The following is a 17,245-nucleotide window of genomic DNA, read 5'->3' as shown; positions in this document are numbered from 1 at the left end:
TATAGTAGTTATATTCTTGTACATATGGGCAGTATTCTAGTAGTTATATTCTTGTACATATGGGCAGTATTATAGTAGTTATATTCTTGTACATAGGGGGCAGTATTATAGTAGTTATATTCTTGTACATAGGGGGCAGTATTATAGTAGTTATATTCTTGTACATAGGGGGCAGTATTATAGTAGTTATATTCTTATACATAGGGGCAGTATTATAGTAGTTATATTCTTGTACATAGGGGCAGTATTATAGTAGTTATATTCTTGTACATAGGGGCAGTATTATAGTAGTTATATTCTTGTACATAGGAGCAGTATTATAGTAGTTATATTCTTGTACATAGGGGGCAGTATTATAGTAACTATATTCTTGTACATAGGGGCAGTATTATAGCAGTTATATTCTTGTACATAGGAGCAGTATTATAGCAGTTATATTCTTGTACATAGGAGCAGTATTATAGTAGTTATATTCTTGTACATAGGAGCAGTATTATAGTAGTTATATTCTTGTACATAGGGGGCAGTATTATAGTAGTTATATTCTTGTACATAGGAGCAGTGTTATAACTACTATAATACTGCCCCCTATGTACAAGAATATAACTACTATAATACTGCTCCTATGTACAAGAATATAACTACTATAATACTGCCCCCTATGTACAAGAATATAACTACTGTAATACTGCTCCTATGTACAAGAATATAACTACTATAATACTGCTCCTATGTACAAGAATATAACTACTATAATACTGCTCTTATGTACAAGAATATAACTACTATAATACTGCTCCTATGTACAAGAATATAACTACTATAATACTGCCCCTATGTACAAGAATATAACTACTATAATACTGCCCCTATGTACAAGAATATAACTACTATAATACTGCCCCTATGTATAAGAATATAACTACTATAATACTGCCCCCTATGTACAAGAATATAACTACTATAATACTGCCCCCTATGTACAAGAATATAACTACTATAATACTGCCCCTATGTACAAGAATATAACTACTATAATACTGCCCATATGTACAAGAATATAACTACTAGAATACTGCCCATATGTACAAGAATATAACTACTATAATACTGCCCCCTATGTACAAGAATATAACTACTATAATACTGCCCCCTATGTACAAGAATATAACTACTATAATACTACCCCCTATTTACAAGAATATAACTACTATAATACTGCCCCCTATGTACAAGAATATAACTACTATAATACTGCCCCTTATGTACAAGAATATAACTACTATAATACTGCTCCTATGTAAAAGAATATAACTACTATAATACTGCCCCCTATGTACAAGAATATAACTACTATAATACTGCCCCCTATGTACAAGAATATAACTACTATAATACTGCCCCCTATGTACAAGAATATAACTACTATAATACTGCCTCTTATGTACAAGAATATAACTACTATAATACTGCCCCTTATGTACAAGAATATAACTACTATAATACTGCCCCTTATGTACAAGAATATAACTACTAGAATACTGCTCCTATGTACAAGAATATAACTACTATAATACTGCCCCTATGTACAAGAATATAACTACTATAATACTGCCCCCTATGTACAAGAATATAACTACTATAATACTGCTCCTATGTACAAGAATATAACTACTATAATACTGTCCCTATGTACAAGAATATAACTACTATAATACTGCTCCCTATGTACAAGAATATAACTACTATAATACTGTCCCTATGTACAAGAATATAACTACTATAATACTGTCCCTATGTACAAGAATATAACTACTATAATACTGTCCCTATGTACAAGAATATAACTACTATAATACTACCCCTATGTACAAGAATATAACTACTATAATACTGCCCCTATGTACAGGAATATAACTACTATAATACTGCTCCTATGTACAAGAATATAACTACTATAATACTGCTCCCTATGTACAAGAATATAACTACTATAATACTGCTCCTATGTACAAGAATATAACTACTATAATACAGTCCCTATGTACAAGAATATAACTACTATAATACTGTCCCTATGTACAAGAATATAACTACTATAATACTGCTCCCTATGTACAAGAATATAACTACTATAATACTACCCCTATGTACAAGAATATAACTACTATAATACTGCCCCTATGTACAGGAATATAACTACTATAATACTGCTCCTATGTACAAGAATATAACTACTATAATACTGCTCCTATGTACAAGAATATAACTACTATAATACTGCCCCCTATGTACAAGAATATAACTACTATAATACTGCCCCCTATGTACAAGAATATAACTACTGTAATACTGCCCATATGTACAAGAATTTAACTACTATAATACTGCTCCTATGTACAAGAATATAACTACTGTAATACTGCTCCTATGTACAAGAATATAACTACTGTAATACTGCTCCTATGTACAAGAATATAACTACTGTAATACTGCCCATATGTACAAGAATATAACTACTGTAATACTGCTCCTATGTACAAGAATATAACTACTATAATACTGCTCCTATGTACAAGAATATAACTACTATAATACTGCTCCTATGTACAAGAATATAACTACTGTAATATTGCCCATATGTACAAGAATATAACTACTGTAATACTGCTCCTATGTACAAGAATATAACTACTGTAATACTGCCCATATGTACAAGAATATAACTACTGTAATACTGCTCCTATGTACAAGAATATAACTACTATAATACTGCTCCTATGTACAATAATATAACTACTATAATACTGCTCCTATGTACAAGAATATAACTACTATAATACTGCTCCTATGTACAAGAATATAACTACTATAATACTGCCCCCTATGTACAAGAATATAACTACTGTAATACTGCTCCTATGTACAAGAATATAACTACTATAATACTGCTCCTATGAACAAAAATATAACTACTATAATACTGCTCCTATGTACAAGAATATAACTACTGTAATACTGCCCATATGTACAAGAATATAACTACTATAATACTGCTCCTATGTACAAGAATATAACTACTGTAATACTGCCCATATGTACAAGAATATAACTACTGTAATACTGCTCCTATGTACAAGAATATAACTACTATAATACTGCTCCTATGTACAAGAATATAACTACTGTAATACTGCCCATATGTACAAGAATATAACTGCTATAATACTGTTCCTATGTACAAGAATATAACTACTATAATACTGCTCCTATGTACAAGAATATAACTACTATAATACTGCTCTTATGTACAAGAATATAACTACTATAATACTGCTCCTATGTACAAGAATATAACTACTATAATACTGCCCCCTATGTACAAGAATATAACTACTGTAATACTGCTCCTATGTACAAGAATATAACTACTATAATACTGCTCCTATGTACAAGAATATAACTACTATAATACTGCTCTTATGTACAAGAATATAACTACTATAATACTGCTCCTATGTACAAGAATATAACTACTATAATACTGCCCCCTATGTACAAGAATATAACTACTGTAATACTGCTCCTATGTACAAGAATATAACTACTATAATACTGCTCCTATGTACAAGAATATAACTACTATAATACTGCCCCTATGTACAAGAATATAACTACTATAATACTGCTCTTATGTACAAGAATATAACTACTATAATACTGCTCTTATGTACAAGAATATAACTACTATAATACTGCTCCTATGTACAAGAATATAACTACTATAATACTGCCCCCTATGTACAAGAATATAACTACTGTAATACTGCTCCTATGTACAAGAATATAACTACTATAATACTGCTCCTATGTACAAGAATATAACTACTGTAATACTGCTCCTATGTACAAGAATATAACTACTATAATACTGCCCCCTATGTACAAGAATATAACTACTATAATACTGCTCCTATGTACAAGAATATAACTATTATAATACTGCCCCCTATGTACAAGAATATAACTACTATAGTACTGCTCTCTATGTACAAGAATATAACTACTATAATACTGCTCCTATGTACAAAAATATAACTACTATAATACTGCCCCCTATGTGCAAGAATATAACTACTATAATACTGCTCCTATGAACAAGAATATAACTACTATAATACTGCCCCCTATGTACAAGAAAATAACTACTATAATATTGCTCCTATGTACAAGAATATAACTACTATAATACTGCCCCTATGTACAAGAATATAACTACTATAATACTGCCCCCTATGTACATGAATATAACTACTATAATACTGCTCCCTATGTACAAGAATATAACTACTATAATACTGCTCCTATGTACAAGAATATAACTACTATAATACTGCTCTTATGTACAAGAATATAACTACTATAATACTGCTCTTATGTACAAGAATATAACTACTATAATACTGCTCTTATGTACAAGAATATAACTACTATAATACTGCTCTTATGTACAAGAATATAACTACTATAATACTGCTCTTATGTACAAGAATATAACTACTATAATACTGCTCTTATGTACAAGAATATAACTACTATAATACTGCTCCTATGTACAAGAATATAACTACTGTAATACTGCTCCCTATGTACAAGAATATAACTACTATAATACTGCTCTTATGTACAAGAATATAACTACTATAATACTGCTCTTATGTACAGGCATTTTGGCTTTTGCACTCACCTCTCAGGTGGGTAGTAATGTTCTGGCTCTTTTTTGCTCACTGACAGTCCATGTCGGTCTACACTTTGCACGTAGCTTTGTTGATGTCTTTCCCGCTCGTCCAATCTGCTGCGGCTCCTCTCTTTGTGGCGATCGTACCTTTCCTCGTATCCGCTGGGGCTGTTCTCCCTGTAATACCCGTCTCTCTCCTCATAGCGACTCCGGCTCCTATCCGCCTCATATCTGCTGTGTCCTCCGTCATCGTAGCGCTTGTCTCTACTCCTCTCCTGGTCCCCATGGTATCTCTCCCGTTCTTGATGGTGGCCCTGACTCCTGTCTTCCCGGTGCCTGTTTTGCCTCCTGTCCCCGTGATGCTGGTCCTTTTCTCTCGGCCGGTTCTGGCTGCGCTCGTGGTGGCTCCTGCTGGGATTCCTCTCTCCGGTGTATCCGCTCTGAGTATCGGAATGGGGGTCACGTGTATTGGGACGACTGCTGCGCTGCTCGTATCTGGGCTTCCTTGGTGCTCGGCTCTCCCCATCGCTCGGATAGGGGCCACTATCCACCATTCTCAGACCTAAGACACAGACATTTATAACCAAGAAAGAATGAGCATCAAGGATCTCCTTAAAAACGATAGGTCATCAATTTATTTCTCCTGGACACCCCATTAAAGTTAACGGGACTGAGCTGCAATACCAAACACAACCGATGGGTCAGAGCTGCACACTCTATTAAAGGACAGCAGACCCTCTCTTTTAAAGGGAATCTATCACCAGTTTTTTGACCATCTGAGAACAGCATGATGTAGGGGTAGAGACCCTGATTCCGGTGATATATCACTTACTGGGCTGCTTACTGTAGTTTTGAAGAAAAAACAAAGCACTGTCTTATCTGCTGCAGATCAGGCAGTTAGCTCTGAATGCTGAGCTCTGTATAACCCCGCCCAAACCTCTGATTGGCAGATTTCTGCCTATGCAAGAAAAGCGGCCAATCAGTGGTGGGGGCGTGGCAGAGGGGTTTACTAGTCCTCTACTGATAATCTCCTGCTGATAAAACTGTGCTTTTATCAAAACTACAGCATTTAGTCAAAACTAAATCAAAACGAACAGGAATCTCTGCATTGTTCTGTTTTTCTATATCAGGTGCACAGATTAGAAATAAAAGCAGGTCACAAAAACACACCATCAAGGTATCCAAAAAAGGCGGCTACAGTTTGCAGAGCCCCTCCAGGCTATGTGCAGCTAATTCTGATGGGTGGGGGGGCCTGTCTAGTCTCAGTAGAACGCTATGGTATGCTACATGATGTTTTCCCCAAGCCGCTCCTAAAAGGCGCAGGAGGGGTAGGACTAGTGAAGAGGAACCTTGCGCCTCCTCCAAAAATTTAGTATCGTAATTCTTTACAGGGAACCACAAAATGGATTTCCCATCAAACAATCATTAGGGAGTCCTTTAAGATGTTCCATGCAGCCCCCCGAACTTGTCAAGTACAGATCAATGCGGGCACCTTCTATTCTGCTGGTGCAAGGACCGCCTTGATTCTTGGGAACAAAACTTCAGTCCTCCCTTGTCCCCAAAGAGACACCTCCTAGCAGTCACTAAGTCTCTTGACAATGTATCATTGTATAGAAGTAATAATACACGGTGCAGCAATGTATCATTGCACATAAGTAATAATACACAATATGACAATGTATCATTACACATAATACACAGTGCAACAATGTATCATTGCCCATAAGTAATAAAACACAATGTAACATTGCACATAACACACAGTGCAACAATGTATCATTAAACATAAGCAATAATACACAATGTATCATTGTACATAAATACTAATAAAACTATACAATGTAACATTTCTATTTTGATTATTATTATTTTTTTTACATGTAACAAGCTCAGAAGCCGGATGTTTAAAGTCTAAAATAAAATATTAAACACTGGGGGTTTTGTGTGGGTTTTTTTTTTTATTGTCGTTTGTCCAGGATTTAGCATTTTTCTGCTTTTTCTCTGATAATCTTATCTGCAAGACTTGAAAAAGTGCCAGAAAAAAAAAATTTGATAAAATGTCAGAAAAAGAAAAACACCATCATGAATGTCAGCTAAAATAAAAAACACTTTTTATTTATTATTTTTTTTAATGATGAGTATTTGGTGAGTGTTTTTAATGATGAGTATGTGGTGAGTTTTGAGCATAAATTAGGTTACTTGTTTGTTTGTTTTTCATTGCAGTTTTTTATTGAATTTTTTTTTTTTTTTTTTTTTTTTTACGTCACGTTTTAAATTAAACTACTTTGTTTTGAAAACTTCCCGTTACCTAATTGTGATAAAACTTTATTGATAAAGTCACATGTGGAAACGCACAAAAAAAAAAAAGCGTTTTTTTTTTATAGGTGGATTTTCTGCATATTGTTCAAGTCTATAAAAAAAAAATTGCAAAAAAAAAATAAAATATAAAAAGAGCTCATTAACCATGAGTGGAATTGACATGGTTCAGAATTAGAGAACGCACTGAAAGTCAATTTCTTCAGCGTTTAAGAACAGCACAGTGTGCACGAGGTCTCTATAAATCGCACGCTGCTTTTCAGCGCCGGTCCGGGAGATCAGTCCGGACTTTACTAGCTCACACTGCTGCACCCGTGGTCCGTCCGTAGTGGACAACCCCTTTAAATAATGAAGAAGACCCTAAATGTGACTTTTGTCAGGCTACAAACCAGTAAACGGCTTTTGGCTTCTATTCATGGTATAAACGTGCTGATTGGCGCAGTTTTGGACGCAATGTGTGAACTCAGTCTTAGCCGTCACCATGTTTTTTTACGTAACCGTAGCAACCAGAAACTTTTTAAGTCAGCCCAAGTTCATTTCCAATTTTTACTAATTATCATATATTTTCGAAAAAAAATGTTGCTTTTATTAGCTCAGGATTATTTTAGTCACGAAATCATCATTCCCCCCTATTATGTGCCTGCACCTGACCCCGGACAGCACTTGTTACATTCACCTGCCTCTATCTATGGTAATACTCCGGTATTTAGTGCTTTACTCACCCAAATCTCTGCTTTATGTTCTCCGTAACAGCAGGAACCGAAACTCGGAGCCGAAAGCGCGCCCCCGACGCTGAAACACACCTGAGACACTCCGGCGTGCGCGCCCCCGACACCTGGAACGCAAAAGAATGCGCGCCGCAGACTTCTGGAACGCACAGGGAGACGCGCCTTCACTTGATTGGACGGATTGATAAAGGCGGGTGAAAAGTGATTGGTCAAGGGAATGTACGCCGTGTAATGATTGGTCGGATGTAACTGGTTGTGCTGTGATTGGCTGGAGGGGTGTATGCAGCTTTGTGATTGGTGGGTTTGTGGAGATGAGTTTGGACATGTACTGGAGGCCGTGGAGATGACCGGGAGAAGTTCAGAAAGATCTGGTGAGTATTAGCCGGTGACGTGGGGGCTGCTCTGACGGTTTATATGTGAACAGAACATGTAGGAGGGTCTACAGACACTATAGGGGGCTTAGTTTGTGTTTTGTAGAAATGGAGACACAATGGTTTGCACAGGGGCTGTGTGCGCAAAACGGTGTCATGAATATTTGCTTGTCTTACATTTAGATGCATAAATCCTTAATGTATATTATTGTGCTCCTGCAAAATGACGTTCCACCCTACGGGACAGCCAGGATCGGAGATTAATCTGATCCCGGCAATTAAAACCCCCTTAGATGCTGCGGTCAATGGCGACTCTGTCCTGGTAGATAGAGGGGAGCGGCGACCCTGCAAGCCTCGTGCCCTGCCCCCAATAACAGCGGGGAGGATGGGGGGCGGCCAGATCTGCCCTCTTAGTCATGCAGGGTGTGATATGCGCCATCAGCCCCGTCATGTGGGGACAAAAAAGATGAAAAGGAGTTTTAAAATGTAAAAAAAAAACAAAACACACTTTATTTAGTGGAAATAAACCCATTCCTGACATTTTGGGCACATGGAGCGGCCTGGGAGCCGGAGCAGCCCGGGAGCTGGAGCGGCCTGGGAGCAGGAGGGGAGCGGCCCGGGAGCTGGAGCGGCCTGGGAGCAGGAGCTGGAGCGGCCTGGGAGCAGGAGCTGGAGCGGCCTGGGAGCAGGAGCTGGAGCGGCCTGGGAGCAGGAGCTGGAGCGGCCTGGGAGCAGGAGCTGGAGCGGCCTGGGAGCAGGAGCTGGAGCGGCCTGGGAGCAGGAGCTGGAGCGGCCTGGGAGCAGGAGCTGGAGCGGCCTGGGAGCAGGAGCTGGAGCGGCCTGGGAGCAGGAGCTGGAGCGGCCTGGGAGCAGGAGCTGGAGCGGCCTGGGAGCAGGAGCTGGAGCGGCCTGGGAGCAGGAGCTGGAGCGGCCTGGGAGCAGGAGCTGGAGCGGCCTGGGAGCAGGAGCTGGAGCGGCCTGGGAGCAGGAGGGGAGCGGCCTGGGAGCAGGAGGGGAGCGGCCAGAGCTGGAGGGGAGCAGGAGGGGAGCGGCCAGAGCTGGAGCGGGAGCTGGAGCGGCCTGGGAGCAGGAGGGGAGCGGCCCGGGAGCTGGAGCGGCCTGGGAGCAGGAGCTGGAGCGGCCTGGGAGCAGGAGGGGAGCGGCCCGGGAGCTGGAGTGGCCTGGGAGCAGGAGCTGGAGCGGCCCGGGAGCTGGAGCGGCCTGGGAGCAGGAGCTGGAGCGGCCTGGGAGCAGGAGCTGGAGCGGCCTGGGAGCAGGAGCTGGAGCGGCCTGGGAGCAGGAGCTGGAGCGGCCTGGGAGCAGGAGGGGAGCGGCCAGAGCTGGAGCGGCCTGGGAGCAGGAGGGGAGCGGCCAGAGCGGGAGGGGAGCAGGAGGGGAGCGGCCAGAGCTGGAGCGGGAGGGGAGCAGGAGGGGAGCGGCCAGAGCTGGAGCGGGAGGGGAGCAGGAGGGGAGCGGCCAGAGCTGGAGCAGGAGGGGAGCGGCCAGAGCTGGAGCAGGAGGGGAGCAGCCCGGGAGCTGGAGTGGCCTGGGAGCAGGAGGGGAGCGGCTGGGAGCAGCCCGGGAGCTGGAACAGCCTGGGAGCAGGAGGGGAGTGGCCTGAGAGCTGGAGCTGGAGATGACCAGGAGCCATTGCTGAGTAGAGAACAATCAAATGTAAAAATAAAGTAGAATATTAAAAAAAAAGTGTACATATAAACCGGATTTACCTGACTTTTCCCCGGTTAAAAATAAAAATCAATAATTGAAAAAATAAATTTGTATTTACCCCACTTTTCTACGGTTAAAAATTGGATTTACATCACTTTTACCCAGTTGAAAATAAAATAAAAATAATAAATAAAATTTGAACAAAAATAAATATGAATTACATTTTCCCCGGTTAAAAATAAATAAATGAAATGAAAACAAAAATTTATATAAATTGGATTTGCTCCATTTTCCCTGGTTAAAAATAAAATAAAAATCAATAAATTAAAGTAAAAAATGTATTTTTTTTTATTTGGATTCACTGTAATTCTACTGAACTGAAGAAACGTGCGGCATTACCACACCACACCATTAAAAAAAAAAAAAAAAAAAAATTACTAACAACGGCAACATTGCATTTGCATTTTGTTCACCTATTTAACCACATTTTTTTTCCAGTTTTTTTTTTAAGTACATTGTATGGCGAAAAGATTGTCATTCAAAATCACGGCTCACCCTGCAAAAAAAAAAAAAAAAAAGCAAGTTGTCATATGACTGTGTGCATGGAAAAATAAAAGTTATGGCCGTTGGAATAAATGGAGGAAAATATGTAAAAAAAAATATATAATTATTACTTATTTTTTTGCTCTTTGACCAGTTGGATCTTATCTGTAGTCTGCAGTTACCATACCTCATGCACCATCTAGTGGACAAGTGCTGCTATTACTTTACATTCAAAAGTGGAAACTAAACGTTCCTGGACTTTTGTCCACTTCATGCCTAAATTAATTGCAGTGAGATTGTGATTTCATTAAAGGGTTTGTCCGGTCCAAATCTGCAAGTCTGGAGTCACTCTGTGTGACTGCACACCGGGGATTCGCCGGTTTCTGACCCGGGACTAAAGGGTATATATGGCTTATACATACTCCCGGCCAGTGGGCGTGGCCTCGCCTCCATACATTTGTATGGAGTGAGGCCGCACCCTCTAGTCGGCCACACCCACTGGTCACTCGCGTCACTAGACGGGGAGTGACCCCGTACTTGTATGGAGCGATGCCTCGCCCACTAGACGGGCCCTGGCCGGGACCATGTATAACACATACATACCCTCTGGGGTATCCGCACGGTGCGTGCACTGAGGGGGGATTCATAACTCTGCAGTTACAGAGTGACTGCAGACTTATAATTTTGGACCAGACAATCTCTTTAATGTAAGAGCGGTGATGTTATGGATTCTTTACTGTACAAGCGGTGAGATTATATATTCCTTACTGTAAGAGCGGCAGGTCAATGGATTCCTTGCTGTATGAGCAGTGAGGTTATGGATTCTTTACTGTGCGAGCATTGAGGTTATGGATTCTTTACTGTCTGAGCAGTGAGGTTATGGATTCTTTACTGTCTGAGCAGTGAGGTTATGGATTCTTTACTGTCTGAGCAGTGAGGTTATGGATTCTTTACTGTCGGAGCAGTGAGGTTATGGATTCTTTACTGTCGGAGCAGTGAGGTTATGGATTCTTTACTGTCGGAGCAGTGAGGTTATGGATTCTTTACTGTCGGAGCAGTGAGGTTATGGATTCTTTACTGTCGGAGCAGTGAGGTTATGGATTCTTTACTGTCGGAGCAGTGAGGTTATGGATTCTTTACGGTCGGAGCAGTGAGGTTATGGATTCTTTACTGTCGGAGCAGTGAGGTTATGGATTCTTTACTGTCGGAGCAGTGAGGTTATGGATTCTTTACTGTCGGAGCAGTGAGGTTATGGATTCTTTACTGTCGGAGCAGTGAGGTTATGGATTCTTTACTGTCGGAGCAGTGAGGTTATGGATTCTTTACTGTCGGAGCAGTGAGGTTATGGATTCTTTACTGTCGGAGCAGTGAGGTTATGGATTCTTTACTGTTGGAGCAGTGAGGTTATGGATTCTTTACTGTCGGAGCAGTGAGGTTATGGATTCTTTACTGTCGGAGCAGTGAGATTATAGAACTTTGCCACATTATGTTGTAATGGTCGATTCACTGCAAAAGTACAAGGAAACCTGCACGCCTTTCTTGACACCATAATATTGCAGGTAGATTCTGTGACGCTGATCCAGGGAGCTCGCCTGGCTGCCGTATGTGGAGCCGGGAAGGCCTTTTCCCCCTAATATGGGGCAGTTCTCATCGGCCTCTCTGAATCCTCTTCTGGGTTGATCTCCGTGGACTGATTTCTGTCTTCAGCCTTGATTGATGTGTGCACGGTTGTTTCTTATTTTGCAGGCCCCTCTGTGGACTCGGGATCGTCCGTTTCTGTGCTGATCAAGGCTACATGGCTGGTGATGAAGAAGAGGGACGTCCAGAACTTTGGAAGAATTCTAGAATTTTTGGAATTAACTCACGAACAAGTCCCCGATCTTCTCTGCTACAGGCACCACGCGAAGCTCAGCACCGGCCTGAGAGGGAAGGTGAGCGGCCGGCGGCTTGTGCTGCTCCAGTGGCCGGCGGTGGAGTAAATATAATGATATCCCAGATATTTATTTATTGTTTTATTCCGTTCCTCAGATCGTTCTCCACATGATGGAAGAAAAGAAGCCCCTGCTGGACGTCCTCACGGCGCTGAACTCTCACTTTCCTCCTGTTTTCCCCGATGATTCGGAAGCGGTAAGTATTATCGCCCCTTATGAAGACCCTCCTACAATTATCTGTTCGTTCTGGTGAAAGTTTGTCTGCCCTTTGTGGATCGGGCTCAGCTCCTGATCCTGCCCCGTACGCCAGCTCCTGATCCTGCCCCGTACGCCGGCTCCTGATCCTGCCCCGTACGCCGGCTCCTGATCCTGCCCCGTACGCCGGCTCCTGATCCTGCCCCGTACGCCGGCTCCTGATCCTGCCCCGTACGCCGGCTCCTGATCCGGCTCCTGATCCTGCCCCATCCAGCAGCTCCTTGACATGACTGCATTAATAAGTGATACCACTAGATGTCCCCGGTGTGGCATTTTTATGTTTAGTTTGCCCTGATAGGAACCAGACTGATCTGTAAGTTTAGAATCGGACCCCTGCTTCAGCAACTGCTGCTGCCTCCCCCTAAAAACACACACCTCCCTTATTTCCCCAGTCCGTGCATCAACACCGGGTGGTAAACAGCTTCTCCGTGAGTCAGCACATTCTGTGCTCGGGAGACGTGACCTGTGGATGTTTTTCTAAAGATCACGTCACAATATTGTAAAAATACCTCTTATTTTTTTGCATTAAGTTTGGGTTTTATCTCTGCAGAACCCAGCCAAAAATGATCCTATTGCACATCCAAAGACACCAGAAACTGAAAATCCAGATAAGACGTCAGATGGTTTCCACACTTTTCTGCCCTTACACACCTCTGGCAGCTTCTTACCTTCCCTGAAAAAAAAGGATTGAGCATATTGACATCTAACTGCCCGATCTTAGTCTTCCCTAACCATCAGAGTCTCCCATGAATGACTGAGATTCATTGGAGTCCATGAGCTTGCTCCTCCTATAAAGGAGAGTTTAGATCCCTAATCACCTATGGTCATAGGTGCCCAAACTCTCACCCCCTCCTACCATGTAAAATACTGTCATCTTATGTGGCTACTTGGGGGGGGGAACCCCAGAGTCCCCAGGTCTGGAACTTGGGGGGGGGAACCCCAGAGTCCCCAGGTCTGGAACTTGGGGGGGGGGGGGAACCCCAGAGTCCCCAGGTCTGGAACTTGGGGGGGGGGGGGGGAACCCCAGAGTCCCCAGGTCTGGAACTTGGGGGGGGGGGGGGGGGGGACCCAGAGTCCCCAGGTCTGGAACTTGGGGGGGGGGGAACCCCAGAGTCCCCAGGTCTGGAACTTGGGGGGGGGAACCCCAGAGTCCCCAGGTCTGGAACTTGGGGGGGGGGGAACCCCAGAGTCCCCAGGTCTGGAACTTGGGGGGGGGGGGGAACCCCAGAGTCCCCAGGTCTGGAACTTGGGGGGGGGGGGGGAACCCCAGAGTCCCCAGGTCTGGAACTTGGGGGGGGGGGGAACCCCAGAGTCCCCAGGTCTGGAACTTGGGGGGGGGGGGGGGAACCCCAGAGTCCCCAGGTCTGGAACTTGGGGGGGGGGGGGGAACCCCAGAGTCCCCAGGTCTGGAACTTGGGGGGGGGGGGGAACCCCAGAGTCCCCAGGTCTGGAACTTGGGGGGGGGGGGGGAACCCCAGAGTCCCCAGGTCTGGAACTTGGGGGGGGGGGGGGGAACCCCAGAGTCCCCAGGTCTGGAACTTGGGGGGGGGGGGAACCCCAGAGTCCCCAGGTCTGGAACTTGGGGGGGGGGGGGAACCCCAGAGTCCCCAGGTCTGGAACTTGGGGGGGGGGGGAACCCCAGAGTCCCCAGGTCTGGAACTTGGGGGGGGGGGGGGGGGGAACCCCAGAGTCCCCAGGTCTGGAACTTGGGGGGGGGGGGGGGGGGAACCCCAGAGTCCCCAGGTCTGGAACTTGGGGGGGGGGGGGGGGGAACCCCAGAGTCCCCAGGTCTGGAACTTGGGGGGGGGGGGAACCCCAGAGTCCCCAGGTCTGGAACTTGGGGGGGGGGGGGGGAACCCCAGAGTCCCCAGGTCTGGAACTTGGGGGGGGGGGGGGGGGAACCCCAGAGTCCCCAGGTCTGGAACTTGGGGGGGGGGGGGGAACCCCAGAGTCCCCAGGTCTGGAACTTGGGGGGGGGGGGGGGGGAACCCCAGAGTCCCCAGGTCTGGAACTTGGGGGGGGGGGGGGGGGAACCCCAGAGTCCCCAGGTCTGGAACTTGGGGGGGGGGGGGGGGGAACCCCAGAGTCCCCAGGTCTGGAACTTGGGGGGGGGGGGGGGGACCCCAGAGTCCCCAGGTCTGGAACTTGGGGGGGGGGGGACCCCAGAGTCCCCAGGTCTGGAACTTGGGGGGGGGGACCCCAGAGTCCCCAGGTCTGGAACTTGGGGGGGGGGACCCCAGAGTCCCCAGGTCTGGAACTTGGGGGGGGGGACCCCAGAGTCCCCAGGTCTGGAACTTGGGGGGGGGGACCCCAGAGTCCCCAGGTCTGGAACTTGGGGGGGGGGAACCCCAGAGTCCCCAGGTCTGGAACTTGGGGGGGGGAACCCCAGAGTCCCCAGGTCTGGAACTTGGGGGGGGGAACCCCAGAGTCCCCAGGTCTGGAACTTGGGGGGGGGAACCCCAGAGTCCCCAGGTCTGGAACACCCCAGCTGATGACCAAGCAAAATCTCCGTCTTGACCTAGAGATCTTATATTGGAGCTTGCTGCAAAATTATAATTTTATCTTCGTTTTTTTTTTTTTTTGCATCTTCAGGCCCAACGTAATGTATGTAAGGTCCGACAGTGTAAGATACATTTTCGGAAATTGGTTCTTCGCATGATCCGGGATGAAAAATTTCGTGAGCATTATGTAGAGGTGAGATGCGGCATACAGGCGTCGAGATGTGCCCCGCTGTTAACGCAATTCATCACCTTGTTCTTGCTCCATAGAACACGCTGCCACTAGAATATGGGGACGCATTTATGGCCGCCCTCGAGAAGCTTCTGTGGGAATTTTTGCACAGGCTCCAGACGGTCCTCAACCACCAGGTAAAGACGGGCTCGGATTAATGCTCGGGCCACACAAAGATTAGTTTTATGCAGCAGGTGAAATGGGGTCATATTGCGACCCACTAGGGTACCGCGACAATCAAAAACCCAGAACCAGTTGGACTTGTTTGCAACGTGGTACCTGACACGTTGCAATGCGACTCCATTCGTTTGCACTTTTCTGCATTGTTTTTTGGCAGGGACTTATTGCCTTCTCTCCAAGAAAACACATGCACGCTCCTCCAAACCGAGCGTTACTGACAGCCATTATGCTATTTCTCCTGACACAGGTCCAAGAAACCACAAAGCAGCCTGTGATAGTCAAGGACCATCGCTCCAGCACCCCCATCCGTCCCAGTTCAGGACTAAGTAAGTTAAGGTTCGGCTTCTGAGGACGTCTCCGTGGCCGCCTCGTCTTATTACCTCTGGGAGGTGTAGTCTTCTTCTCTCGTTATTAGATTTCCGTGATCTGTTCTTTTTAAAGAATCTGTTTTTATACTTTTATCTGTTCTTATATATGTAATAAAAGTTGAAATTGTAACATGACCCCATGTGGATGTTTCTTTAAACGCAAAGTTGAACTCCAACTCCCATCCTCTTTCACGATAAGTATTACTTGTTGATTAGCCGTCACTTGGCTATAAATTAAAGGGGTTGTCCAAAGCCAATGTATTTTTTACAAACATCTTAAAAGGGAAGAAAAGGAGTTGTACTGATATGACCTTGGTCCCCAGCTGTCCTTTGCTTACTGGTCAGCGATGGGTGAACAGAGACCGGGGAGGGAACCCAGGGTAGTGTCGGCAAAACGGCTTTTCCACAATGATGCCCCCATTAACAAGTGCAAGACCCAGGCTATCAGCATGGATGTATAGCTACATAAGTGATAGTTGGGGGTCCTAAACAATATTTAGTCCTATAGAGGGGTCTCCACCTCTATGACTACTAAATAAAATATCTGAGTCCACATGCTCTCGACACTTGTAAAGGGGCTTCAGCAGAATCATTGTGCGTTATCTCCCTTGTCCATATACACGTTTTTTTGTCTTTTTTTTTCTTCATTTGTTTTAGATTTTTTAGCTACAAAGGAAACAAGAAATAGGACAAATCCCGCTACTAATGCTGCAAGATCCGCCGATCGATCGAAAGAAAACTTGAGCAGCGATCAAGCTGAGAGCCAGAAATACACAAGGCGTAAACGAGGTTATGGTGGGCATGAGGGCATCAGATTGAGTACGTCACAAGGCTGGGAGCGGGAACCTGTCAGTAGAAGGACGCTAGATTTCATCAATAGTTCCCCCGATAACGATGAACCTCCGCCACCATGTTTTGCGGTTTTTGGCTTTGACTGCAGTCAAAACTCTAAAGTCAACGATAGTGGAAATCTTTCTCCTCCCGATCCTTGGCAATCTCAAAGCCTAGACCTTGACCAGAAGCGCCGTCCTGATCAATGTGCTAGTCATGATGTGATGGGACATGGGGTATTTACTGACATGCAGGATACAGAGGTAGAACAGGTGATGAACCATTCTCCAGTATCGGATAATGAACACAGGTCCATGTGCAATGAGTCTGGAGGCAATCCTGGCCAAGAGTCCGCCTCACCAGACTACCTCTGAATATTATTAACAAGTATCCACGAGACACAACTCTGGAAGATTTGCCTCCTCAAGTGGCCGACTCTGAGCTCTCTCAAAGTCAGACATCTAATAGTTGGTTTTGGGTATGTTCTGGTCCCACAGACAACGACAGCAACGATCCCGACTACTTCCCTGGATACAGTTTATTCCAACATGATGGAGAGGACATGAGCAGAATTCAACCAAAGAGA

The 17,245-nt window shown here is 44.6% G+C and overlaps 2 protein-coding genes across 4 annotated transcripts in view; one reads left to right on the top strand and one right to left on the bottom strand.

Moving 5' to 3' along the window:
• MARVELD3 (MARVEL domain containing 3) overlaps positions 1–17,245 on the bottom strand; it is a 39,827-nt gene that overhangs the window by 12,412 nt on the left and 10,170 nt on the right. For 2 of the 3 annotated variants that reach the window (XM_073659804.1, XM_073659802.1), the window contains exons 1-2: positions 7,777–7,917; positions 4,748–5,300 (exon numbers count right to left, since the gene is read on the bottom strand). In XM_073659804.1, coding sequence (XP_073515905.1) covers positions 4,748–5,292 — 545 coding nt within the window. In that variant the 5' untranslated portion in view covers positions 5,293–5,300; positions 7,777–7,917. Of the gene's footprint in view, positions 1–4,747; positions 5,301–7,776; positions 7,918–17,245 lie in introns of those variants that run through there. The other variant, XM_073659803.1, reaches the window with a different exon arrangement.
• On the top strand, positions 8,040–17,033 carry TINF2 (TERF1 interacting nuclear factor 2). The gene is made up of 7 exons (XM_073659629.1): positions 8,040–8,153; positions 12,111–12,295; positions 12,393–12,491; positions 15,143–15,244; positions 15,319–15,417; positions 15,708–15,786; positions 16,486–17,033. The coding sequence occupies exons 1-7, from the start codon at positions 8,063–8,065 to the stop codon at positions 17,031–17,033; spliced, it is 1,203 nt and encodes a 400-aa protein (XP_073515730.1). The 5' UTR covers positions 8,040–8,062.

This window comes from Phyllobates terribilis, unplaced genomic scaffold (assembly GCF_046119375.1).
Source record: "Phyllobates terribilis strain yellow unplaced genomic scaffold, ASM4611937v1 Scaffold_14__1_contigs__length_39327217, whole genome shotgun sequence".
Taxonomy (NCBI): Eukaryota; Metazoa; Chordata; class Amphibia; order Anura; family Dendrobatidae; genus Phyllobates; species Phyllobates terribilis.
The sequence above is the reverse complement of the archived record's forward strand: the minus strand, read 5'-3'. Positions and strand labels throughout refer to the sequence as shown.

Bases quoted from the DNA above. Each gene is read 5' to 3' on its own strand.
- TINF2 (XM_073659629.1), top strand. From the start codon at position 8,063: ATGCAGCTTTGTGATTGGTGGGTTTGTGGAGATGAGTTTGGACATGTA. The intron at 12,296-12,392 runs GTGAGCGGCCGG...TCCGTTCCTCAG, and splicing joins GCACCGGCCTGAGAGGGAAG to ATCGTTCTCCACATGATGGA. The intron at 15,787-16,485 runs GTAAGTTAAGGT...CATTTGTTTTAG, and splicing joins CCGTCCCAGTTCAGGACTAA to ATTTTTTAGCTACAAAGGAA.